The 25,628-nt window shown below is 40.4% G+C and overlaps 1 protein-coding gene across 2 annotated transcripts in view; it reads right to left on the bottom strand.

Moving 5' to 3' along the window:
- pde4ba (phosphodiesterase 4B, cAMP-specific a) overlaps positions 1–25,628 on the bottom strand; it is a 190,614-nt gene that overhangs the window by 113,457 nt on the left and 51,529 nt on the right. Inside the window, exon 1 of one of the 2 annotated variants that reach the window (XM_040129572.1) lies at positions 21,903–22,978. The exons of the other annotated variant lie outside the window; for it this stretch is intronic. Within the exon in view, the coding sequence (XP_039985506.1) occupies positions 21,903–22,126 (224 nt within the window). The 5' untranslated portion in view covers positions 22,127–22,978. Of the gene's footprint in view, positions 1–21,902; positions 22,979–25,628 lie in introns of those variants that run through there. 2 annotated transcript variants of the gene reach the window in all.

The raw sequence follows: 25,628 nt of genomic DNA on the forward strand, positions 1-25,628 counted from the left end.
TAGAAAGTTTAAAAAAAATGTGTTATTCCTATTTCATAGGGCTCTGCATTTAAACACCACCTTCAGCTCTTTGCACATCAATGATTATGATGTATCTCACAATATAGCAAATGTAGAGCCGAAAAAACAGAAAAGTAATTACCAACAAGTCTAATATGTAATTATTTTTCTTTTTGTTTAGCATATAAAATGCCAAAAATTCACTTGTTGCTGGTTTTTTTCGTCTCTTTATAAAATATTGTATATTTTTGTGGGTTTGACATAAAAACAAGCAATTTGAATATGCTAACTTGGGTCTGTCGACATTCTATAGACCAAATAATTTATCAAGAAAATAATCTACAAACAACTTGATAAGGAGGATAGATGTTTTGCAGCCCCAAGCAAACGTATGAAAATTCACATAAGAAAAAAATTAATCTGATGTTTAAAGTGATTAGCCGCATCCCACCATTATGCATTACATAAGACTAAAGTCTTTAAAAATGTAAAACAAAAACAAGCATTAGAGTAGTATATTGTGTTTGTCACAGAGCATTATTAGTCTGGATCATTAGAGGAGAGAGACAAATTGACATGTGTGAAATGAAGAGTATAATCCCTGTTATTTATGTTTATGTTTATACAGCAGTTAATTGTGCAACATTTTGCAAAGCAAATAAACACACTGGAAGACATCACCTTATAATATGAGTAGAATGGCAAATCAGAAGGCTGCGTTTGTCAAAGTCACACGCACGCACACGGACACCCACCTGAATGTATTAAACACACAGTTACACAGGTAATTACAGAAAATGTGGACATGCAAACAGGACACCTCACAAATACTGTAGTTCTTTGCATTGCGCATACACACACACCAACCATTAATCCTGTTAAACTGCACCACAGCCTAGAGAGGGTGTGTGCCAGACCAGTGTTTTATAATTTGTAGCAGTACACACACCTCTCCTGCTGGTAATAATGCCCCCCCATGACTTCAGATCAACCAAATCCCAGCGACTTCCCGCACCGCTGCCAACAAAGGATGCAAATTCAGTTGACATTATGCGAACAGCGCATGCAGGGACAGAGACAGAGAGGGATTGAAGGTGTCCTCATGGACTTTCCTCTACATTATATTTGAAACTCGCCCCGATCAACCCAAAAAGAACTGGGCCAGACAGACAAGGAGAGGAGGGGAAGGAGGTTGCTTGTCATAGATGAAGAACTGTACTGGAATGTGTGCGTCTGTGCTGCTGTACATTCAACGCAGATTTATGCAGTGAATATGATAATAGCATGCAACTGCCACATAACACATCCTTCTAATCTGTGCTGTACCCAGGCTTCTAGTAAAACAGCTAACTGTATGATTTCCATCCATTATGTAAACAGGACGCTGGCCTTTTAGCAACAGCTGGCAGATGTGCTTTCTGCACATATTAAGCTTATATAATTAAAGCATACATGTAATTTGTTTCCATAAAGAGCTGCGCAAACTTAATCTAAATAAATTTCAATACTTGAGTCATGCGGTTAATGACAAAAAAATCTCAATGAATATGAAAAAATAACATAACCTCAACTGCAGATAGGATCTTTAACTGTATAGAAAACAATATGGCTAATTCACAATCTAGAGAAAAAGTGCATGACAAAATTAATATCATTTATTTAGTCATACTGTAGTTTATAGTTTATTTTCGGGATAAGAGACATTTTATACTTTCTTGAGAGGAAGAAGGAAGAGACAAAAGAGACGTTGTTCAGTAAACTGAAAAAGAAAATAAACGGAATTTATGGATGGATTGTCTTACTAAATGCACCATCAGGTTACAACTCCAAATAACTCCTTTATATAATACTAAATTACTGACCAAATTATTTTGTGATGGTGATCTGTGGTTACGTTTACGCAGCAAACGTACTTTGGCTAAGATTTGGAAAAGACTGTGGTTTCAGTTAAATGGTAATAAACACATAGTGTCACGAGTTACTGTTAACTTTTTTCTGTATTGTACCAGACCACTTTCCTTAAAAAATGAAAAACAGACAAAGTTAATCTAATTTTCAAACGGAAAACACATATTTTTTCAAACTGTGCAGTGAATTCAAATGGTTTTTAAAGGCCCCGTCTGTCAGGCTGACAACAGCAAAGAGCTGGATGTAAAAGCTTAATTTAAGCACTAAATTAAAAGCAGAACAGAATGATGCAAATTGTAAGGTGTGGTGCTGATAGCTAACTCCAGCAATTATGAGAAACATCTTGAAACGCTACAATTTTTTCTATGTAACTATTCTATGTAACTTGTTTTCCTGAAGCTATCAAAGTTTATTAAATTCCGTTTCAACCTGCATCTGGCTGTCTACGTCCATGTTGAAAACGCAAGAAAAACAATCCTACCAATAACATCGTCATATGTACCAGGAAGGGATTATGCACTTCATTTCACACGTCAACTGGTCTCCTTCCCGTAAAGATCCAGAATAATAACCCTCTACGACACATAGACATTATACTATCTGAATGCCAAGGCTAACACTGGGTCCTCTGGAGCAGGTCTGGGAAAAAAGTGTTTCCATCCTGTGCTTGCTTAGTTAGCCATTCCAGCCCCTTATCATCACTCTGCCTGCCTTCCAGATGCTTGTAGCTTGCTGCCGGGGCACTGCCACCCTGCACAGTCATTAACACTTTCTAGAGAGCAGCAGACCCTAAATGACACTGCAGCATCCTACACGCAACATTGCATGTTCTCTCTGTTTGACTTACAGGTCTGTTTCTACAAACAGGTTTAATTTGTTTGACCCCACGTCCTTTCGATCTGTTTATCCACGTATTTCCATCACCAAATTTCCCACAAGCTGGCATGGTATCATACTGTTCATGCAAAGAAGGATTTATGGCCTCTGAGACAAAAGCTGGATTGTTGACAAACAGCATTATAGTGCCATAAAAAAAAAAAACCATCTCACTTTAGGGTAAGTTGACTATGAAGAGACATGAAGGGTTTTATAGCGGTTCAAAATTCCCCCCCCAGAATTAAAATAACAGAAGGAAAAGTCAAGGAGAAGAGACTATTAAAGGAGACAAGGATGGAGAATATGATCAGAGTTCAAGCAGACACGCCACACTAGTGAAATCAAAGCAAATCATGGTCCAGCAAGCTGGGACATAGTACGTGTGTATAGTTTATGTATGCCCCGTTAAAAAAAGAGTGTCGATTTTTAAGTGAAAGTGCAGAAGGTGGTGTTTAAATGCAGAGATTCCGGTTGAGTACAAAAGAAACGTTAAAGACATAAACAAACATACATACAAAATATGCAAACTAGTTGTGTGCCAATCTGGTAGCAGGACAATCATTATTTGGATTTTAAACGTATGCATAGTTTTCTCTTAATTTTACAAATACATGCAATGTTAGTCAGTTTTAAATTTATGACCAGATATATTACTAGGATTAAATACTTTTTAATGTTGTTTTAGTATAAATAATTATTATGAAGATGGTGACGTAAGTTACTGGGACATACTACAAAGTTTATCCCGATTTATTTATTTATTTAAATGCAGTTCAGCTTTGAGGGCCCTCAATCACATGAAGGCTGATTTTTTTGGGGGTTAATTCTTATCAACGGTTTATGCATTGTCATACTACAAACATTAAGACATTAAGGGACTGTACACCGTCATTAATATACAGCAGAATGCGTGCACTTGTGAAATATGAAAATACTATACATCAGCCTGTAATTGTCCATGAGCCAGTAATCAGTCAGCTCCTAATGTAAACAGAGTTAGAGGATAGATTTAACTGCACTTACATCAGGACCAATGCTTTAGTTTTCACAACTAAAGAAGTGGAAGGGTCATAGTGACAGTAACAACAGAGACGCCACAATGCTGCACCTACAATATCCGGTAGAATTATCTCAATAATTCCTCGTGGAGCCGGAGCAAGTGCTCCAGACTGTGGGGTTGGATGGCGTCATAGCGGCATACACGACTCAGGCCTATACTGTATACCGGCCAATGTGGCATGCAACCTTGGTCACGTCATCACGCCTTCCTCCCATCTTTACTGTCTGTCTCTCCTGTCAACTGCCAAAGACAGCAGAAACAACTCAGAAAAAAAACAAGTGCAAGGAAGCTTCAAGCGAAGCAGGATAATTGCGATCTCACCAACAAATTTCTTCATCTACTACCTTACAATAATTGGCGTTTTTTCTGAGATGGGATTATCTTTGGGGCATAACACCCACTGCGAGATAGACAAGCATGAAGAAAGCAGTGGAGGAACAGGAAATACATAAACCACCCCTCCTGGCCACAGTCAATTCTATATCCCTCCATTGATTTCAATTAAGATAACTGTTATTAGGCAGCATGCATGACATGAAGTGGATGAACAGTTTCGAGCAAATGTAGTACACTGATGGATTTGGGGGAAAAGCAGAGCTCATTGTTGCTGAGAGGGCTGGAGGTGGAAAAGGAAGGAAACAGATTGAGAGAGAGGGAGATTACATTAAATATTCTCTTAGCTCCACTGCAAAGTAGCAGCAGGTGATGTGTTTGAGAGTGGCAATCCGTTTCCTAAACTCTCTAGCGGTCTGAGTGAAGTCTAAGAGCCAAGTGGAAAGAGAGACAAGAGGTTTACCCTTAAATCCCCTCACTTAATCTCCCTGCAGTCTCCTGTTCAAAAAGGCAAATGAAGGAATTGTTTGTTTTTGGTACGTGTGAATCTATTTCTTTCACACATCACTGATTTCAGGTGGAACTCTAACACCAAAAATGTCTAACGTTTTAGATAAAATGAAGAATTCCAGTCAGGCAACTGGAATTGCTCATAAGCTTCCTGCCTCGCTTGAAGCTTCCTCTGGACCTATCCAGATATGTATTCACTTAAAAACTCTAATCCTACAAGGCTGTTACGTATTTTACGTGTGGGTCTTTCTTCCTGTACATGATGCGTGTTTGCGCCAGCAATTAGAAATATCTTTGTGAACATGTATGAATAAATAATGCATCACGCATCAGAGAGGGGAAAAAAAAAGGCCCGTGTTTGCTTTGAATTAATCATGACTACAATGCAGACTGCACTCCGCTGCCTTTGACACATGAACAGCAGAGGAATATGAAGGGAGTCGACCACGAGGAAATACCGGGGTGAGAAGAAAAGGGAGCAATGTGCATAACAAGAACAGACAGGGGTGGAGAAGGAGTGTCGTGAGGAATGAGCAGAAAGGAGAGGAAAAGAAGGGAGAAAGGATTTAATTGTCCCAGTCAGTTGTGACGAGTGAACACATGGATGCACATGTCAAAATGGTCTGGATCAGTGTCTGAGTGGACAAACGCACACGGACGCAATCATGTAAGGATACATACACACAAGGAGTGACACATTAATGGTGCCTGGACACAAACCAGGGTCAGCGCCTTAACCCAAAGACCGCCAGGGTGCCAAATCTTGTTTGTTTAATCTGTACAAAAAAAAAATATATATCAAAAAATATCAATTTGTGGTTTTACAGGAGACATTTCTTGTCTTGGTGCAGTGACTTTCTGAAGTCTAGTCGTCACTTTGTAGAAATTGAACAAGTACATACATATACATATTATACATACATATATATACACATATATACATAAACATATATACACACATACACACTTACACACATGTACACACACATATATACATACATATACACATACATATACATATATATACACATATATATATAAACATGTTCAATAGTGATCTTAAAAAGTGTTGGTAGCTGGAATTTCTTACCTTTAGATAAGGTCTGGCTAGCGTTTTCCCCACAGTTTCCAGTCTTTATGCTGAGCTAAGATAACTGGCTGCTAGCTGTCACTTCATACTTAACGTACAGACTTGAGATCTTTTTTCCATCTTTTTTTTTTCTCTAATCCTCTTGAAAATGTGGAACTATTCCTTTAAGACATCTTTTACTTAGGTTTTGGCTAGTCTGAAACTCACAAAAATGAGTGAAAACCGTAAGTCAAACAGTATAGTCTCAACCACTGTTGGTCTTTAGCTGAGACATCAGAAAAGCAAAGAGGACTCAGTGCGAGGATCTCCGCACAGGCCGCAAGAGGTTAAGCTCTGAAATGTAGCTGAGAGCCAGATTCAGCTAAGCAAAAGAAGAAATCAGTAAAATCAAGCCTTCAAGTAACAGAAAATTAATAGAAGCCAAAATGTGCCCGTGTAATCCTGTGATTTGCATGTATTTATTCATCAGTACTCTGGCAGAAGGAGTCTGCAGTCTGGAGTCAGAGCTCAGCCTGGTAAGCAGGATGTAAGAGGAGGACATTACAGGAGTCAAAGCAGAATATTAACAAAACTGGCAGGTTTGGACATTATCATCTTTGAATTACGGACACACACACACCCACATGTTGATGCAGGGTATGCCACACCTTCCTTATGGCTCATTTTTTTGGTGCCAGTGAATTCAGCCTAAAAACTTCAAAACAGTCTGAGGCGCTGAAAACGGACGGGATGTTATGTAGCGAGAAAAAGAAAGTGACTAGAAAAAGAAGAGTGACATTACTGTACTTTGTCGAAATCATGACATTCTACCTTCAACTCTCCCCTCCTCCTTAATCTATTGATCTGTTGTTTTGCCACTTTGCCACCAACCTTGAGACAACACTGAGTGACGGATTTAGGGATTTTGAGGCCTTTCCATGGTGTCTGAATTCAGAATACACAATATAGACAACCCCAAAGTTTGTGTATGGTGTATTTTACACACACACACAAGGTTAAAGATGAAGGTTTGTTTTTGTTTGATGAGCAAATGTAAATACACACTGTTGTATTTTTGCATTTAGAACAGAACTTTTCTGGAGCTCAGGCTGCTTTGCACTTCATTTGAAAAGGATAAAAAAGTTTTTCGTCGACATGGTGTTCACTCTGACATTTCAAAAGTCTTGTGATGCCGAACAAATACATGTTGTGTGTCCCCAAAACAATATTTCTTGCTTCTTTCTCGGCTTATCACTGTGGAGCTGTAACTGATGGGAGTACAAAAAGGCTCTTCATGAACTTGCTGGCCACGAAGGACTGAATTAAAATTTGTCTTATAATGCTTGTCTGAAGCTGACAATTATTAGACCACCAGAGAAATAAAAAAAGGTTTTAAGATTACTTTAAAAGTCAACCATATGGAGAGGAAACTTTCTTTGTTCTCCATGGATTTCATCTGGGTGTTTGATTCCTTGCAATACTGAGACACAAATATTAATATGTTTCCTGTGTGTGTACGTGACGGTGTTTGAATTAATTTCTATTGTCCACTGCTCTGAAGTCTGATCAGCGGTTCACAGCCCCACTGTGGTTCTGTATGACATTCTGTGTGACCTTCAAATGCCAGGATCACTGGCTCAGAGCTCAGCGCCTCCTGGAATAATCCGAAAGGTTACATATGAGAATGAATGCAAAGACTGGGAGGACCCCTAGAAGACTTGCAGTCAATGAGCTAATGGAGACCCTAACAAGGCAAGACGACAGAGATAAAGAGAGACATACATTAACCGTCGCACGGAGAAAAAAAGAGACCAGTGCAGAGTCATGGAAAAGTTCTTCACAAGAATTGTCGCTTTTGAAAACGTATATTTCTATTAGTCTATGCTCCAACCAATAATTCAGTAAAACTTTAGGAATAATATAGTTAGTCTTTATAAGGCAACATGAGATTCTCCTGCCATATGTATTAGATGCCTGTGATAAGATTGCAAACTTTCATGGTTAATGTCACAGTCGACGTTTAGAAACAATGGCTGTGTCTGCATCCATGGCAACTTTGGGGTAATTGGGTTCTCATGCACGCTAAGATCCTACAGCTAACATAACTGCTGGAGGAGACACATTGGCTGAAATCAGACATTAGTTTAATTCAGAGGTCGCCTCTTTCCAAAGACTGAGCTTACGAAGGTGTGGCCTTGTTGCCTTGTGGGTTCGTCCCCATATGAGTTCTGCTTGGTATATTTGGGCAGCCCATATTAACTTGTGGAGTCTAAATGGCCAACAAAGTGCCACGTCAGTAGTACCTACTGTCCCATGATGCCAAAGTTTAAACTACAACATTATACTGTTAATTTGAGGGAGCGGTTGGATTGGGACAGATTTGTCAACCCATAATGACATATGCAACCTTACCTAGAATGTGGTGCAGTACCATAAGACGGAGTAGGGAGAAAGAAAAAAAGTAAGAGAAACAAATAAATTAGAAAAAGAAAGATGTAGAGGGAACGAATTACAAAGAAAAATAGTTGGGTTTTCTAAACCAAATACTCTGAGATTTTATTCCAACCAGCCATTTGTCATGCCAATTAAAACTATGGTGATGTGTGCATGTATGTGTGTGTGTGTGTGTGTGTGTGTGTGTGTGTGTGTGTGTGTGTGTGTGTGTGTGTGTGTGTGTGTGTGTGTGTGTGTGTTTGTGCGTAACTCACTGCTCCACTGGAATGTGTTCCTCATTAACTTCTCTGTGAAGTTCCAAATATATTTTCCCAATCTATATATTTTCCTCCCTGCCATCAATCTGTGTATACTTTTGGTGTGTATTTGTGTGTGTGTTTGTCTCTGTGTACAGTATACCTCTATACGAGTGTGTTTATCTCCATGTATGACATGTATTTATGTGTGTGTGTGTTTCCACCGCGCCCCCTGGAATGTTTTCCTATATGAAGTCTCTCCCACATGCTACTGAGTTATGATGTTTCCATCAAGTACAGGACTACAGCAGAAAGAAAGGCCCCTTCCTAGCTGTGCTGAGCTGGCCCCAACAAGTCCAAGCTGTCCACAGATCCAGTGTAAGAGATATCTGGCCAGTAGGTTGATGGTGCTTTACAGTTTTGTGTTGTAAAGCGGTGTGTGCAGCACAATTGGCTGTGTGTGACACATTCCTCCCATAATCATCGTTAAACTTTTCTTCTGTCAGTTTGGACCAGATGGGATAGCCTTTGTTGCCTTTGTGCATCAATGATGCGCCAGTTCGTGGTTTGTCCCTCCTTGTACCACTGTCCCTCCTCAGACCACTGTCGATAGGTACTTACCACTGCTGACCAGGAGCACCCCACAAGCTTTGCGGTTGTGGAGATCCTCCGACCCAGTCATCTGGCTGTATTGATTTGGCCCTTGTCAGAGCCGCTCAAGTCTTTACACTTGCTTGTTTCTCTGGCACTGAACACATTGACTACAAGAACCGACTGTTCAGTTACTGTTACTGTTACTATATATCCCAGACCTTGACATGTGCTGTTGACAAGAAAATCATTGTTATTAACGTCATCTGTGAATGGTCATAATGTTTACGCTCATGGGTGTATGCCTTGGTCATTTTTTATGGCTTATGTGCAAACAGCTGCCTTCAAACCCATCGAGCCAACATAATGATCCCATTGGAGTATGGATCCTGCTGGTAAATGGAAGTCCAATATTCAGTCTTGTTTTATCTCTGTTTTGGTCTCAATGAACTTTATTTAGTATATATATATCTATATATATATATAGATATAGATATATAGATATATATATAGAGAGATATATATATATATATATATATATATATATATACCCAATTTCATCATAATCCATCCATTAATTGTTGACAAAGTCACTACAATTCATCCTGGGGGGGGGGGGGGCATGAATGGCTGTACTAAATTTCAAGGCAATCCATTTAATACTTAGTTGAGCTATTTCAGCCTGGACCAAAGAGTCCAACCAACCACTGACCATCATTACTATCTCTTGAGCCATGCCGCTAAAAACATTAAATTAATGCAGTTTTTAAGAATTCATAGAAATAAAATTACTACACTGAACACTTGCTGTACATTATTAATCAAAGAGTTTTGTTTTTTTTATCTTTTTCTACAAGATTCAACTAGTTCTAACAGTGGTGAATAAAAAAAGGCCCAGAAAGAACACAGCATTCAACTTTGTGTCTCCCCTGGTTGTAGTTACGATGAACCAAATCTGTGAATGTGTGATTTACTGCCATGCATCACGCTGTTATTATTAGTAACTCAAATATTATCCATGGAGCCTGCCAGATTTCTTTTTGTAGCCTAGAAACATGGTAGCTGAATGATAAATTCACCTACACTGCATCAGTTAAATCTGAATGGAATCATTATTGATAAAATCATATAGAGAACTGTAAATATTGCTCTCATAATGTCATGCATGTGTATTATATAGCCAAAGTGTAAAATTGTTATTGTAGCTATTATTGTGATTAGGATGAACCTCTGAGAGAAATGGCTGTAAAATGGTGTGGGGGTGTTCGTGCAGTGTTAAATGACTGAGAAAAAGAGAATCAACCTCTCCATGAATTGTTGCTTTTGTAACTAAGAACCTAAAATAACAGTCCTCTGACAAACACAAAGGTCATTTCCATCAGACTTTGGCCATTGGGCCACTGGAAAACCTTCCTCATCAGGGATGGAAACACCAAAATTATCCATGTCTTCTCTGTTTATTGTTTGCTCAGCTACAGTACATTGCAAGTGATAGCAATCAGTACGCATAAAAAGGTTAGGGCATGAGAATACGTCAACAAAAAATTCTAAACAAAATTAAGTTATTTTCTCATTTTTCCATAGAGGATGCTCGTTGTTTGCTCTGTAGTTTCTCTTACTATATGCAGAAAAAAATCTGTGACGGCCAACAATGGCCTTTAAGGGTGTCAGCAACACTGCTTAGAACACAAATACCCATTCTAGACACTCACGTTCTCAGCGTAGGGCACCAGGATCATTAAAGAAGTGAGAGCAGTATATGAAAAGGCCTTTCACAGTTTGCATGTGTATAAATCATTGTGACACTAACTAAACAAGCACTGCTGGAGAGCCAGGATAATGAACAGAGATGGACTGAAGGCAAACTGAGTCTTAATCACGGGAGAGACATGATGGAGAGGGAGAGAGCGGGGGGGGGGGTTGAAAACGACATGACAGATAGACAGAATACAGGGAGTTAAACGGGTTAGACAGAGCGGACATGGGGCAAATGTTGTTTCTTAACATTCAATTCAACCTTTTTAGGGTCCAGAATGTGGAACTATTTCTTTAAGGCGTGTTTCTGGTTGGTTCAACTGGTCTTATGTGGTAAACCCCTGTAAACTGGCATACTTGTTCTCAGTAACAGCCTGTTAATATGTGAGAAGTCTTTGGCCTCCGAAGGCTGTGAAAAAACCCACAAGACTATGTACTAGATAGAGGCGGCAGAATTTTCCATCCTTTATACACAAACAATGCCCCCAAATCCTTTTATCCCTGAGCACAAACTAACAAGAAACCACTCAGCCTCTCTATAAGTCCAGTTTTATTCACATCAGCGTGCGAGCACGCACACGCGCGCACACATACTGCATCTCCCACTGCATATCAGAAAGTGTGTGGGTGGTGGTTTCCCCCATAGGCCTATGGTGACAATGAGTCAAGGAGACAGGGGACGTGCACACACATAGAAATCACTGGCACAGATGGACATACTGTACGCGCATGAAGTCACACACTTCGCTTCTAAAACATGTACACACATTCCCACACTCATTCTGCACTGGTGCAAAAAAAAAAACAAAAAAACTGAGTTGCACCATGGAACGAGCAGTGACGAATATGACAGTGTTGACAACGAGGAGATAGAAGAGGTAGATGAAGACGATGACAACGACGATTGCGATAAAAACCTGACACTGTGTGGTTGTGTTGCCAAAATCTTGTTTATCAGATAGTAGCACAGAGAATCTTATTGTACGAGAAGATTGCGATTCAGACTGGGCGCCGTGGAGCCAGAGCGTCAACAGACACTGCTTCCCTGTTGGATTGACGAACTTTGTTGGTAATGCGATTTGGACGTGAGACTAATCTTTTAAATTTCCACAGTGTTATGGGTAATCCAACACGTAATCATCTCTTTTCCCAATCAGATGATTGTTCTCATGATTACAGTATGATTTGCAGTTTTACAGTGTAAAGACATTATGTGTTATCGCCGGAAAAAGTGAGATGAACTCAAAACATGGGGATGCTTTAGTCTGCTGTCACACAGGGACAGTTACTACCCTGTGTTTATTAGCCAAAGCTTTGTGCTATCGTTTCCCTCGGCTAAAAATATGCCACCAAGAAAGGTCTTCAGCTGTGACAGCTTTGATCTTCAGCTTTTAAAAACAGTATCGATATATAAGAAGAATTTTCACCAAAATCCATCCCCTACTCTTTTCTCAAGCTATGTGCTAGTGAGCCGTAGGTAAACACAGATTCTTTTTCACGTAGCTCTGATGCAGGTCTGATGCAGCCTCCAAAATGACCCTCAAGCTGAATCAACACCTCTCTCTAGGACTGTTTCAAATGTTTTAGCTCGGTTTGCGACGTTCACTTTTCAGAATTTCTCAGCGGTCTAAGACGTGTACCGAGTGTGTCAGGATGAAAACGAAGGACGGCAAAATTTTAAAACTAAATTTGATGAAGTAACTAAATTAAGTTAGAACTCAGTTTGATTTTACTAATGCAAAATCATTTGGGTTGAGGTGAGAACTAAGATTCTTTGTCCTGTTTTTTTGACAAAATGAACAGTTTAATGGGTCACAAAGTCTGCGCGATGACAAATGCTATTTCTTTTTTTTAAATTCTTGCTCAACTGAAACAACTGCTAAATAACTTCTGCTACGATTACTCCAGTGTCCCGATGCAGCTAGTCCGTGCTCATCCAATAAGATAAAACACAATGCAGCTCTACCTCCCTTTTGTATCGCTTGCACATTGTTGTCAGCTGAAAAAAAAACAGTTCCTTTCAGTCAGTGTGACAGACAGAAATCAAGTGGAGAATAATCGCTACTTATTTCTTGGAGCAGACAGAGGGGGCAAAGGCAGAGAGGAAATGTACTGTTGCGTTCTGCTTACTTCAGCTCATACCAACGGTGCTTTAGAGCTCTTGTTATCAATGAATGCTTGTGCTCTTCTGAATGGGCTGAAAGGAATATACAGCTGTTGCCTCACACCCACATGCACACAGATGCACGAAGGCACGGACACACACCGTCATGAGTAACAGATTAATGACACAGCTGTATTTTCTCTAAGAGGGATGAAGGTACGCACGCAGACCGAGAAGTATGTGCCTGTCGCAGGCACTCACGTGGTTGTTCAATCACACAGTGAGCAATACGTTAATGACAGAATTCCCAGTTATAGCTGCCCTAACAAGCATAGCATGAATAGATGCATGGTCCTTCCACACATAAGTTAACCCCATTATCTACCTCTGAACTGAAATGGCAACTAATTGCTCTCCTCCTCTGGGTCTCATTCTCTCCAGCCGCTTTTCTCAGTTTCTCTCCCCTCATTCTAAACAGGGAATGTTGGGTCTCTATGAAAGAGAAATCAGTGGTACCCCAAAATACTAGTATCCTAATAAAGAGTTAAAGGCTGACGAGAAGACGTTGAATCTTCCAGTCCGGCAGCATGGATTTGGGGTCGCTTATAAAACATGCGAATGTATGACAATGTCACTTAAAAATAATATGTTTAAACAACGTCAAAAAGAGGGACATGGGCTCTGCAGCATCCTAAATTTCATCACAAATGTCACAGCGTCATCAGGGGCTAGATGGCAAGAGAGATGGGGGATGGGGGTCGTAGAGAGACGAGCATGAGCAGGAGGAAGAGGAAAAGGGATGAGCATGGAATATATGAAGACAAATGGGTTTTCTGATGTTTCCCGAATGTTATTGCTCGAGGCCATGTGCTTTCCAGAGACCCCAGGAAAAGTGTCTGCAGTTCTACAATGGCAACAAATGCTAATTCATATGGGCCAATTAATTCAGATACATATTGACTAATCACTGTGTTACATACTGTCAGGTCTGTCTACGATTTTACACTGTAAAAAAATTGACATCAGCCTAAATGAACTTGACAGTAAGTTAATAATTTGTATTAGAGCCATATAAACAACAATAAAGTCAGTTATTTAGCTATGTACCTTGTAAACATTTTAAAGCTGAAGTGATATTCAACATTATGATTAATCAATCCCATCTCAAACTCTGCAGTACAATGTGTGTTTTCACTATTTCTGTAGGTAGTAAATACATTTTTCCATTAATGTGGTCATATCTGGGTCTGCTACAGACCCATGACTGCAAATATAATGAGAGAAGCAATATTGTTTAAGTGTTTTACATGACTGCATGAATGTGCTGCTCACCATAATCATGTTCCTGCACGTAAAATTGTTATTTTCAATACTCAGAGGAAGCAGAGCAGATAGATGTTTGCAAATCCTTGCGATCTTTTTAAGTACGGGAAAGAGGAACCTCGTGTTCACTTGCAAATTGCTTTAGCATCATTATTGCCCTTTTTTAAAAGGATCCTTTTCTGAGAATGAAAGCATTACTCTATCGTCATGCTGTGCAACTACTATCTCAATGTTCATTCCTGTGTTTATTGCCTTTACTCTGTTTCTCATTCTCCCATGCTTTTGATGTGTGATGATGTGTGTGTGTTCTGATGTGGGTTTGTATCACAGCTGGTCCAATCTGTAACGAATATAGGAAATACGTAAAAAGCAAACAAACACACATTCATGGAAAGCATTGCTGTAGGAACAGAAGGGCTAGGGTATTAATTTAGACTTGATTCTTGTCTCTCGTACATCACATACTGACACTGTGAATTGCATACAGTAGCTGCAACGGTTAACTGTCAAACAAACTGTTTAGTCTTTAGGCTTTACCAGTGGAAAAAAGGAAAAATAAAGCATATTACATTTTCCTTATAACCAGTATACACGAGGCAAAAAAGCATTTAAAGGCATTGCTGCCTTCGTGGACCTTATACAAGGGAGTGCAAAGGGGGCAATGGTGGGATACAACAAGCAATGCACTTCATCAGTTAAATTCAAACTGACAGTAGTGTAAGTACATGGTACAGTATGTTCTTTACAGTAGCTTAAAGCAACCACTAGGACATCCCAGGGGAACAAGCGCCTACCTTCCCGTCAGCCTTTTACCACTGCGTGCATGCGAACTTAAAGGCCGCTTCAGCTAATTAAGCAGTCAGGTTGCTAACACGCATGTGTCAACATCAGGGAGTTGTTTCTCTTTGTAAATATCTTACTGCCTCTTAATGTGGAATTTGCGACTCCCTTATTTTGCTCTATTAAGGGTGGATGCAGATGTACACTTACAGCCAGGACAAATAACGTAATTACTGAGCAGTTATGAAATTAACATGAGCAACATGAGAATTTAATAAGCCATGTGGTGTTATGTGCTGTCAACATGTAAAAAGGTGTGAAACATGTCACCCGTGACTTTTCGCAAGATTTCATCCCTTTAATCCAAAGTCACGTACGGACATGTTAACATGCACGGAGGCCCGCGCACACATACACAACCCTGAGCCGCCATACTCCTTCACCCATCCATAATAGTTAACTTTCTGCTCGGCTGGTTCGGTACAGGGAGACAAAAGAGAGAGATGGAGGGTGCTGAACCGAGCCAAGCAGTATGACAGAACGAAAAGGAGGAGGTAGACTCGTTACAGAATCACCGTCCACATCACCAAATTTATCAGCGACTCAAAGAGGACTGATGTTGCTCTTGTGAATGGCTGTTTTGTGGTTGGAGAAACAACTGGGCCAATCAGAACCTTTCTGGGCGGGACAAATGCAAATGAAGTTACAAAGCTGTGCCAGGTTCAGACAGACTGTTACCTATAATGGCTTTAAGTCGAGCTTGGCCATTGACCAAGTAATTCATTAAATGTTTCAGTATTTTTATTTTTATTTACTGTAGTAAGCAATTTTCGTATTTTCAACACAAGAAGTTCAGTACGTCATATGCTTGATGTTTATGATTTAATGCTGGAATTATGCTTCTTTGAAAATGTATGTAGACATCTCGGCGGAACTATGCGGGGAAGGGTGTTGTGGAAAACAGTAGGATGCAGAGGAACTAAAGTGCAAACTTTCCAAATCTCAACAATGCGTTGTGCAGACCTGCGCATCAATCAAGCTGATTGGGTTAGTCGACTCCTGTCACGAGGTGGGATCAAAACAGAGACTGAAACAAACGTGATAGCACTACATACAAGGATTCTTTTCTAAAAGACAGAAAGAAAAGACACATGAACACTGTTACTAGTCCAGTGAAAATGACTACAGACATTATCAGGGTGAACTGGTGGCTCTGAACCGCAACGTCTGCAGTTCGAGTCCGGATGGGCCTTGGTGGCACGTCATTCCCAGTCGCTCTCTCCCAGCTTTTCATATCAACTTTCTCTGATAAAAAAAACAGAAACATGCCGACACATCCTTTTGTCATTTCAGATGCCCCGACTTGCAGCTTTAAAAAAAAAAAATTCACTGACGTAGATCTTGCATGAACAACATAGTGAAATCATGTTTCAGAACTTCAGGGGCTCTGTTTTATTGTAGGTTACACTGCACATAATGAAATAACATGCATGATGTGCTGGCTTATATTACTTGCTACATTATCCATCATGTTGCCATTACAAGTCTGTCCTTGTCCCAGAACGCCCACTTATATATAACCAGTGTCTTGAAAAACGAACAAAACAAACATAAGAAAATAGCTAACTTAAACTAGGAGCAGGGCTAACATTAGCCAATAAGTTCGCTAACATATGTATAAAGGTAGCTTGCAAATTCTGGCCAACCAAGCCTGTTACACTCTGTGTGCTTAAAGGTGAAAACACTAGCAGAGATTTTTTGAACGGCACAGATGTCAAAAAATCTTCTGTTAATTTAAAACAGCCTCTCCTGCGTCTAATGGTGATGGAAATCTTTAACCCTTTTCAGACATTGCTGGCTTCCTCTAGCTTTTACAGCTAGAGGAAGGCTCGATGGCTTTTTCGTCACTCAGACATAGACGTCCTATATCTTAATGTTCACTAGGGGCTTTCTTCAGCCATGAGGACACATACAGAGTGAACCAATGTGCCTACACTGCATTGTGCATCGAGTATTTGATGGCATTTGATTCAGACATGCCGTGTTGAAAGTGATAGGGAAATGTTACTAGGTCTGGCAAGAAAGATTGCCGTCATGACTTTTATGTGAAAGTGACTCAGGTGCGTATTCAGACATGAGTCCGCTGTGTTAAATCCAATGAACGGGGTGAACGTCTGAAGAGGGCTTCTGACTTTACCTTATTTCTCTGTAGACAACCACATCCTCTCTGTAAACTAGCTTAACCTATCCTGCCACCACGAAAAATAGCTGACAAACGGCCACATTTTTAAAAACATTTATTCATACATGCAACAACCACCATCTAAAAGTTGTTCATGGGCACAAAAATAGTTCATAGGGGCAAAAAGTGACCCAGTGCCCAAGATTCCCACAGAGTTGTAGCACATTACGTAATTGCTACACACACACACACACACACACACACACAAAGCAAACGGGCCGTAGAAAGAAGCCAGAAACTGTTCATGCAAATGAGATTGAAGTACTCTAAGCAATTTTACATCTAGATGTCATAATATATACATTTTATAATAGAGGTTTGAGTCATTTCCTTTGTAATTACTCTATCGCTCTTTTGTCTCTCTGTTTTTTTCAACTCAAGTGAGCCGCTGACGTAAACACACCGGCAGCAGCGGTAACAACTATCACGTCAAGCCTTCCCTGACGTTCATATAAAGATGGTTTTTTTTGGTGATTCACAGAGGCACTTGGAGAAAGAAACAAATCAATAGCAGACGGAGTGCTGGATGGACCAGTGTAGCGAGACGGATCCTTAAGTTGACATTTAAGCTGAGGTAAATAACCCTCTGTGTAGAGCAACCTCTATTTGTTTTTGCCGGGGCTGAATCCAATGTGGTAAATGAGGTCTGTTTTTCTGTTTATCTGTCTTCCTCTTTCTGTATACACAACGTGCGCATTTTCTCCCCTCCACCTTTTTATCTGTCCGTCTAGCCTTCTCCGGTATCTCTTCACCCCCCTGAAAGCATCTGATGAACGTCAACACACAGGAGGAGGCCAAGTTCAATAGGATCTAAGTGAGAACTGTTTTCTATTGTAGCAGTAGATAAAAAAAACAGCCTTAAGTGTTTTACATTTCACAGATACTTAGGTGTGATGATCTTTAGTTAGGTGTTGGGTAATGTTCAGCAGTTACATGCAGTACATTTACATTTATTTTCAAGATTTATTCAACATCAAAATTTTTGCTGAGGAATGAGGGCTTTTTCTTTTCGTCTTTTTCATTTTTCACTCCTATCCCTTCTTCCTATTCCCATGGCAGTTGCTTACTTTCCCTCCCATCATCCTCTCTCGACTTAATGTTCTTTTTGTGTGAGTGGAAAAAAGAGAGGTCATACGCCTCAGATGGCCATCAAACATTTACATCATGTGGTGCTTTGGAGTGCAAAAGAGAGAAAGACCGTGGAGAGAGACACACAGAAAAGGAATGAGAGTGATGCTTACAAAAGAAAAAAAAAATGGAGACAGACAGTCATACAAAGAAAGAACCAGACAGAAAGAATGACACTTAGGGGGACACACACACAGACAAATGGAGTGTAAAAGACAGAGAGACACAGAGAGAGAGACAGGAGAACAGCTGAACAGCTCTAACAGACGAATCATTGTCTGAGTGCCAGTAGGTCAGGAGTTCACTGGCCACTGGTTTACAGCAGGGCCAAATAACACTACCATGAGCAATAGCAAAGATGGAATCTATAATTGATCACACAAGAGTTTGAAAAAATTAGCTCCATGTTCTGGATTCAAGATTGGAAACAGATTTTCGTTTAAAAAGTCAGACAGTACAAATGTCCAGGCCTTGAACAGATAAAAAAAAGAGATAAAGAAGGTTAGAGAAGAGAAGAGTGTGTAGAGAAAGGTGGAACATAAGCCTGTCTGGCTACATAATCTTAATAATATTGAGTGGAGTGTGTGACATACCAGCCTTTTCTCATCTTGTGAAGTGTTTGTGAGCAGATAATAAATCAGATAATACATCTGTGAAAATCTGCGAAAAGAGCTACATAATGTATTTAGAAAACCAACTGACATCTGGTATTGTAACTATAAATAAAATTCTTCTAATTTCATCTTAAACATAAGATGTCTAAGAACTGTTTTTAATTTGGCCGTATTTGTTAAGCAAAATTCTAATGATAATCAGTGATAATTAATTCAGTGCTAAATTCAGGAGAATATATAAAAACAGGTTTACATAATAAATTATTATTTTTTTCATTAATCCAACAGTATAAAGTCCTGGCACATACTCTTACCAATAATTCATCATCCTTTCCCAAGGTCTAGCACAGGTGGGGAGACAATTAAGCCAGAAAGAGTGCGTGGCCAATAATACCCTGAAGGATTTCCAGGAAAGGTGATTTTGTTTTTTTTTTGAGGCAAAAGGGATAGTGATATTTGGGATAGTACACAGTGTGTTTAATGACATGGGATAGAGTGCAGTGATTAATCTTGTAATTCCTCTGATCGCTCATGTATATTTTTAACTATAAGCTAATATGTACTGTTTGCCTGATTTTTTTTTTTTAAAAAGCATGAATTTTTTTTAAAAAAAACCTCATACTGGTTGGCAAGTGCCATTATCTCCTACTTTTTCTCTGTGGCATAAATGCCACGCCTCCCCCTCTGGAGGCGACTGTTGATTTTTTCCTTTGGGCTCTTTCTGGCTGTATCTGCTTTGCTCTTTTTTGCCCATTTCCATTTTTAGCTTTTTACCTGTCACTCCTAGAGCATTACAGTGAGTGAGCAGCTAGACCTCAGTGTCTCACTTAAGGACACTTTATCACGAACACGGCTGTTAATGGGCCGGACTGTCAGTTAATGCTGTAAGGGGTGTTGTCATGTCCCTGGATCAAGCCCCATACACTGTGGACTTATGAGCGCAAACAGGGCAGAGGACACTACTGACATCTTTAATGATTTCTAAATGCAGCAAATTTCCTTGTTTTTCTTCATGCATTTCCCCCTCTGTACCCACCCAACCCCCACAAATCTCTCTCTTTGCACAGAAATAGGCTATACAATGAGAGAGAGAAGAGATAAATAGACATGAGTCCCCATTCTGAGGAAAGAGCCAGAAGTAGAGGGAAGAAGAGAGGGAAAAAAAAAAAAAACACCCATTTCCATTTATAAATGCAATACGGAATCTAAAAACACCCATATGTACACACATTTGGATATAGTGTCAAAAAATATTTACATTAACACACATAAACACAGTTATGGCTGCATAAACATGATACAAATACACACACACACACAGAAAAACATGCATATGCACATATTATCTCTTTTCCATCATACAAACGGCGCAGCATTTAGACACAACATACAGGAACAGTTCATATCTGAACTCCTTTCCTTTTCTTCCTATCCCACAACAGGGACTGATTTTTTTTTGACCCACCCCATGCGAGCAGAAACAAGCCTGCTTTATCATGCTAACACAAATTTGTATACACGTAACCCATTTCAGAGATGTGTGGTACTGTGTGCATTTATGGGCATATGCCTTGTACAGATGATTGTTTTCACCCAGACAAGCCACACGAAATATATAAAAAAAAAGAAAAAAAGATCCATTGTCTGACGCTGCGTAATGTGAGCAAATTTAACTGCTGATTTTATGAGGGACAAGAGTCACCTTGAAGCGTCTGTAGTCAAATCACAGCAGCTCTTTTCCTCAACTCTAATCCATACATTTCATAACATAGCAAGCCCTCGCTTCACATCTAGCATAGTGCCTAAATGCTGCAAAATGAATAGGTAGATTCGGTTAGTGGGTGGGGGATGGGGCGCAAAATGATGAAAAGTAGCTAAAGAAAACAATAATAATAATAATAATATGGAATATGGGGTTTATGAAAAAGTATCACACAAATATATTATTTTTTGACATTATAATCTTGTTTAATCGAGAAAATCAGACTTACAATCGTTGAGTTTCTTCAAGGAAATGTACCAAGAGAAATGACATCAATGTGAATGACAAAAAAAACACATCATGTATTGTGTGATGTTGCGATATATTTGTCATTTTGTGTTGAGCTTGTTTCGTGTTATCTAAGAATCCATTTGTTCAAGGGGGTTGTGAACCAAAAAGGTTAAGAATCACCAGGTTACATAATGCACCTAACACTCCCTCCACATCACCGCAGCCACCCTAAACAAGGACTGATCCGCACGCAACCGAACACACACACAAATTTCACCCAGGTACAGGGCAGAGATACACCACATCAAAATGGAGGACAGGGGAGCCTGCTGAATAGGATTTGATTCTATTATGTAATCATCCAACCAAGTGACAAATCACCAGACATCAGCCCTGTCATACATTTTTGACCCCACTCATCATGATAAAACTCACTCTTCCCACAAAATTGTGTTCCTTTTGAGAGGATCGAGCTTTTTTGCCATCTACTTAATTTTCTCTACCTATATTTCCTCACCTTCCCTGGGGTATTTTTTTTTCCTCCACATCTCCTCTTTCTCCCCCTCGTTGGTTGTCTGTTTAACCCATCTCTTCATACATCACTCTGTTCTACTCCCAGCTCTCACCCTTTTTCTTTCCTCCGGTCTTTTTTCTCCAACCACCCACTCTTCCTTGCTGTCACCCTTAATATCCCCCTCTATCCCAATTCCCCACCAGTTTAACACCATTATGCCTATTTTGTTTCCCCTTCCATCTACATCCTTCAACTGTACATCTTATCTTTTCCACTACTTTTTTCCACTTACCTTGAACGCCCATTTTCCCCCAATTCCCTTTTCAGTATGTTTCAACCCCGTTTTTTCCTCTGCTCCCCCTACTTTATTTTTTCAATGACCACCACCCCACAGCCCCACCCCAGGCCTTACCAGGTATGAGCTACAGTGAAGCGTCGCCTCTGTCGGATGCTCTTGTTGACCATCAGCTTGCGGAAGAGCCGCGGGGAGCTTCTAGGGGACAGTTTCGGGGATGTGGCGCCCCTCTTCCCACCAACCACACCTGGCATCTTGGGAGGCTCCAGCTCCAGGTGCATGTGCTCCTTGAATGTCCGAATGCAGGAGTCCACCTCAACACTCAGCTCGTTGGATGACATCCCTGCAGGCTGGGTTTTGTGCTGCGTGGCAGACTTTTATTCCTCTGTCAAATTCTGCCACTTTCTGTTCAAATTCAGTCCCACCAGCCGGTCATGCACAGCTGATTTTGTCCTTATCCAGACACAAATAAGTTTAAACCAGGCTGAAACCTTGTAGTGGAAAAATTGAGGCTACCTCACACGCAAACATTCAACCAGGGAAAGGCCAGATCACACATACCTTTTGTGTTGCCTCTGTGCTTTCTATCGTTCCCCTTTTTCCCTGTTCTTCAGGGGTTTAGGGATTAGCCAGCCTGCAGTCGTGCCCTCTCCCTCTCTCTTTCCTTTGGTTTATACACCTTGCTTTCCTGCTGGCCTTCAGTTCATCAGAGGCTCTTAGAGGAGCTCTACCCACAGCGGGGTCACGTACAGCTCTTTCCAGAACAGAAGAATTCCTCTTTTCAACACAGCTTCTCTCCCATCTCTCTCCTTGTCTTGCTGTCTGTAAAGTGCACAGCCCAGGGCTCTATCACTCTCCCTCCTTGTCCCTGTCTCTCTGACACAGTTGGTGCCTGCTAAACGCACACCTCACTTCCAGCTCTTTCTCTCAGTCCATCAAGGAGGCTTGATACTGGAGGATCTCCCTCATGAAAGATTCAGAAGGGCTGAAAACTGCTCTCTGCCTCCTCCTGTCTTGCTCTCCTTCCATCCATCACTGCCTGGCTGACCTCCTCTCTCCTGCAAACAACCCCCACCTCTTCCAAAGGCACTCCCGGTGTGGAACAGGGTGACTCCGACTATGCCGAGCCTCTAGTCAGATTTCCCTTTACTTGCCCTGTCAGAGCGGCGAGCGGAGCACAGCACAGCATGCAGGCAAATGCCTCACTTGCTGTTTCATTCAGAATATACACAAGGAGCCGAGAGCAGGCACACAGGGAGCGCAAGCCACACCTTCCCTGTTAAGGATTGGCTGGTGGTTGTTGTGACGACAGGCAGGCAGGCACAGTAACAGGTTGTCAGATTTATTATTTATTTTCTGTTTAGCCTTGATTTGTAGTAATGTTGCTGATGATGTTATGACCTTTAGTGCAGGCCAAAAAAAAAAAAAAAAGGCAATTTAGAAAGGAGATAAAAAGCAAACAGCTTAATGGGTATTAGTGAGCAGAAACATACACACTGATCAAAGGTCAACTGATTCAAATGAACAGTCTAAAGCATGCATTTATGCCAGTACACAAAAGTCTTACCACACAAGTATACTCCATTGTCTCTCTCTCTCTCTCTCTCTCTCTCTCTCTCTCTCTCTCTCTCATACACATACACACACACACACACACACACACACACACACACACACACACACACACACACACACACACACACACACACACACGCACACACACTTTTACACATCCATAACTGTCTGAATGGAAGCCATCCAACCATGTGATTGCCACAGTTTGTAGAGAAAGAAAGAAAGACAGAAAGAAAGAAAAACAAAGCGAGAAAGAAAGAAAAAAAATCATTCTACATGCGTATCTGCACACACAAAGGACTACTCTGAGTTATGAAAAGAAGACAGAGAAAAGGAGGGGCAATATCCTGAAGGTAGAGAGACTGAAACAAAGAGTCCAAAAGGAACATCAGAAGAGGCAGAATGGCAGCGTGATGACTATTGGAAATGTGAGCATTTGCTCATCTGCTCGGTGGACTGATTTGTTTTGGTTGTGAGTCACTGATGACTGTGAGCCACTGAGGCATGGAGCGCTTTCTCACTCAATGCTTGCCAATAAACCCTTTGAAAACAGTCTTTCCAAGCTTGTATATAAAAAAGAAAACACTTGTAGTAATATGAGGCGTCATAGTGCAAAGCAGGCTAGAGTGTGTTGTTAGTGGTTTAACATCAGCCAGTGATGCATGGCATTCCCTGGCTCTTCTCCCCGTCTACCCTTCTTTAGTACAAATAATCAAAGTTTCACAGGCAAACAGGCTAAATTATGCTCAACAAAGCAAACACTGGACATAGAGTTAAAAATTACCTGACCTGTATGTTTCTTACTGACTGATGCATCCAAGGAGCATCCAATATTGGTGGCCGAACTAGTTGTAAAATCACATACTGTAAATGTACAGTAGTGCTCCCTTCTAAATTCTGCCTTACCAATGTGACATGAAACTATCTGTCTTATAATATCTTGAAATAGCTACAGCAATGCTTGCTGTTCTGTGAGGCTGTACCTTGGCACAGCAGAGCTATGAGCTGGATGCTAATATCGACAGGCTAACATGCTCACAATAGCAATGCTAAAATGCAGAGTTTTAGCAGGTGTAATGTTTATCATGTTCGCCACCTTAGTTTAGCATATTAGCATGCTTAAAATTATTAGCAAACACAAAGTACAGCTGAGGCTGATGCGTAATTCATGTCAGTTTGGCATATACCATTGGGCAAATAAAATTTTGATCTGATGATGGCGCTAGATGAAATGTTGATGGGAATCCATTCAAAAGCTGTCAAGACATTTCACTCAATACCACAGAAACCTTCTGGTTGAAGTAGAGGAAAACTCAGGGGATCACCAAAGTCAGCTGGTTCATCATCTGGGCACCATGGATGTCTGTACAAAATTTTTTTTACTAGTACATCATGTATATGTTAAGATATTTTACAGGACAAGAGAAAAAAATTGACTTGCTGGTGGCACAAAATCAGGGGATCACCAGAGCCATTAGGATTCATCCTCTTAGCACTAGACATTTCATGAAATTTCACTAAAAGCAAAAAAATGTCAACCCGCTGGTAGCAGGAAAAGGTCAGAGGACTGCCAAAGTAAACAGGATTCATCCAATGGGGAGCATGTATGTCTATACAAAATTTCATGACAATCCACCAAATAGCTCTCGACATATTCGAGCCAAAATCGTGGACCGACTGATTGAGTAGCCAACAGACATTAGCATCACTATAGTCATAACATTATCGCAGTTAAAAAGCCCCCGATAGAATTGAAAAAGAAAGACTGAATTCTCAGTTTCTCCAACTGCCTGCTATTTCTTCTTGAAATCAGTGCTGCTACCGAAGACTTAATATTAAAGACAGAAAGAAAGAAGGAAGTAAAGAATGAACCCAAAACACCTGTACACAAAACCTAAAATATTATCGCTGGCTCTTGCACTTTAGTGAGATGTCTGCACTGAAGAGAGGATGACAAACGATGAATGACAAAGCATAAATGAGACGGACAAACAACCAATTCTGGCCAGTCATTTTAAAAGAGATGAAAGATTGAAGGAGATTGAATTAGACAGTGATGGAGCCATTTCATTCCATGTCAAACTCTGTTTTTTATATCCTAGAGGGCTTGAGTGAAAGCTCACATGCAGTGTCTCTGCATAGATAGAGCTGATATATACAATAGACCCTGCAGCCAACAGTAAAGGAGCTCTGGCAGCTCTTCACTACTATGTTATTTCTTTGATCAAGTGGACCTCAACATTGATATCTGTGGGGATGGAAACTGAT

This window comes from Xiphias gladius, chromosome 6 (genome assembly GCF_016859285.1).
Source record: "Xiphias gladius isolate SHS-SW01 ecotype Sanya breed wild chromosome 6, ASM1685928v1, whole genome shotgun sequence".
Lineage (NCBI taxonomy): Eukaryota > Metazoa > Chordata > Actinopteri > Istiophoriformes > Xiphiidae > Xiphias > Xiphias gladius.